This window comes from Egretta garzetta, unplaced genomic scaffold (genome assembly GCF_000687185.1).
Source record: "Egretta garzetta isolate BGI_Z169 unplaced genomic scaffold, ASM68718v1 scaffold481, whole genome shotgun sequence".
Classification (NCBI taxonomy): Eukaryota; Metazoa; Chordata; class Aves; order Pelecaniformes; family Ardeidae; genus Egretta; species Egretta garzetta.
The window spans coordinates 402,068-404,813 of NW_009258681.1; the positions used below are offsets into that span (position 1 = coordinate 402,068).

At 58.5% G+C, this 2,746-nt stretch overlaps 1 protein-coding gene across 1 annotated transcript in view; it reads left to right on the forward strand.

Annotated features, from left to right (window-relative positions):
• Nucleotides 1-2,746, forward strand: part of ZMAT4 (zinc finger matrin-type 4) — a 103,774-nt gene that overhangs the window by 27,024 nt on the left and 74,004 nt on the right. The window contains exon 4 of the mRNA XM_035888689.1: nucleotides 1,871-2,098. Within this exon, the coding sequence (XP_035744582.1) occupies nucleotides 1,871-2,098 (228 nt within the window). The remainder of the gene's footprint in view (nucleotides 1-1,870; nucleotides 2,099-2,746) is intronic.

Genomic DNA, 2,746 nt, shown 5'->3' on the forward strand with positions numbered 1-2,746 from the left:
TCTTGCCCGCCCGGGGGCTGCTTGGGGGGCGCCTGGGGGCTGTCACAAAGACCCCCGAGGAACAGGCAGGCTGCGCTTGCTTTTCGGGGGTCAAGCCTATGCGAACGCTGCAGAGTCTTCCTTTGGGCAGGCAATGTCGTTGTTTCCTAACTTTGGTCCGGATCTCCGTGTGTCGGCCCTGGCTCTGCTCTTTGGTGTCCTTGCGCTTTTGTTGGTGTGGGGGGCACCTGGGAGGGGCTGGGGGTGGTGTCCTGTGCCCGAACCCCAAGAGGTTTTCTTTGCTGGTGTTGTGCTGGGTTTCTGACCTGGCTGGTGAAATGGAGGGCAGGCAGAGATTATCGGTGGAATCCTCTGGTGGGGGGAAGCGAATCCAAACGAGCGGGCGGGCGGTTTGTGAGACAGCAGAACGAGGAGAAGAAATCTCTCCTGCAGGAGCCAGCTGTGTAATGACTTCGTTAAGGAATCCCCCGGAGAGCTCGTTCCGCTCGCGCTGTGCAGAGCGCGGGTGCCGGCCGCAGCGGCGGGGAAACGCTTCCCGTGTCTCTGCCGAGGCGGCCGGGCGAGGAGGGCGACGGTGCCTCGACCGCCCGCCCGGGCCAGGGAACTCCGATACCCCGGCAGTTGTCATCAGAAACAACGGAAGCTTATGAGCCCCTGGAAGTTGATAAGGCTGTAGGTAACGCTATAGGTAAGGTAGGATTTCCCTGAGGAAGGCTGATCGACGTCCCTTCCCGAGCAGGTCAGCGGCAGATTTACAGCAATATTAACTTTCTTGAGCCATGGAGTCGATCGCAGCGGGCTTCGGTTATAATTACGTGTCAAAACACGGCCCTGCTTGCTCGCTGCTGCCGTTCCCGGTATCGGACACGGAGGTGGGCTCGTCCCTTGCCAACCCCTGCTCTCGTCGGGGCTCAGCACGGAGCCTCTCCACCAAAGGGGAGCGATCGAGCTCCTCGCCACCACCTTAAAATTTGCCACCTCCCGTATCACGGAGGGAGCAGTTTGTTAATGATTTAGCTGGTAGACATTTCATCTGGAAAAGAAAAGAAAAGGAAAGCCACATAAAAGGGACTTTCCCAAGGAGGTGTGATAATTAAGTGCTCGTCATCGTCTATTCTTGTATCCCAAAGGTATCTGAACTTTATTTTCCTTTAAACCGCTTTTCCGTGGCTCTGACACTGACATTGTGCAAAGCAGGGAAACTGCAGCAAGCAAGGTCCTGCCCCGTCAGGTCAAGCCCAATCGCCCGTCTGTCTCTGGAATGATTTGGGGATCGTGGCTGCGGCCCAGACGGCCCCGGAGTGAACCTGAAGGGAGACGGGGTTCAGTTAAGGTCGTGGGTGCCCGGTACCCCTCAGGTCACGACAGGAAGGTGTTTGGATGAGGGCACCGACTATGGAATGTTTTCTTTCCATTGGGATAGTTTGCAGTTACGACAGCGTTCCCTATTCTTTCCGACACCATGGACAAATGAGAGTCCTGAGGTGACGATGGCTCTGTCTGTCCCGAGAAGCAGATGCCTTTGTGTGTGTCGTTGATTCCCCATGGGCAATTTTTCCTGGAAGTCGCAATCTAAGCAGGATAAATTCCGCGGGTGTAGTCGGGACAGTGCTAAGACGTGTAACTGCAGCGGGAGCAGCCCCGTTCCCAGCCAGGGAAACGCAGGCGGCTGAGGAACGGTCCCATGCCACCCCTTTTTGTGTGAGCAACGGCAGATTTCCGAGCAGTGCCATCCCGAATATCCAGTGGGACCCCGTAACTGCTGCTAATTACTCCCTGTGTCTAACGTGGGATCCGCCTCGGGACCTGCTGCTGCTCAGGCAGCAACGCCCGCCCGGGAACGCTCACGTCTGATCGTTGCCTTTTACAGAGACCGCGCTGAGCTCCCTAAAGCAGCCGCACACGGAGGGTCCCCCGGCGGTGCCGGCACCGCATCAGCGGCGAGACTCGGACAGGTACTGCCAGCTCTGCGCTGCCTGGTTCAACAACCCCGTGATGGCACAGCAGCACTACGACGGCAAAAAGCACAAGAAGAACGCGGCCAGGGCCGACCTCCTGGAGCAGCTGGGGAAGACCCTGGACCTGGGGGAGCTGAGAGGTGAGAGCGCGGGTACGCGGAGGGCAAGGACCCCGCTCCCCTGGGATCCAGTGGCTGCAGCGCCGCCGTCACCGTTCCTCTGGTCGGGTGGTGCAGGGGAGACCCTGGTGCTCTTGCTGCTTTATGAGGCTCCTGCTGCCGTGGAAGAGCCCCCCCACTCTGAGACAATAGCCTTCAGTTTAGCAGCATCCTTTACGAGTTGTTTCCTAGGTATTTCTTTTGCCTCTTCCCAAAATAGTCCCGTCCATTAGCACACACTGTGTCCTCCAGGGAACGTGGATATCCCTCCCTGCGAGCTGAGAGAGGACACGCTGAAGCGCTCCGCTCTACCCCGGCTTCCGCAGGGAAATGGGGACGGCGTTTGTTGCTAGAGGCAGAGCTGCTCCCTGCATCTCCCTGATGGAGAGCAGGGCATTAGCTGTCTTGTGCAATTTAATTAGTGCCTGTAAAACACTGCAGGGGCCCTGGGGCAGCAGCAGGAAGGAGGAACCCAGCCTTTGCTGTACCTGGAAGGGGGCTGTAGCCAGGCGGGCGCCCGTCTCTCCTCCCCAGTAACAAGCGATGGGACGAGGGGAAACGGCCTCAAGTTGTGCCAGGGCAGGGTGAGGTTGGCCATGGGAACAATTCCTTCCCCTTGGGGCTGTCAGG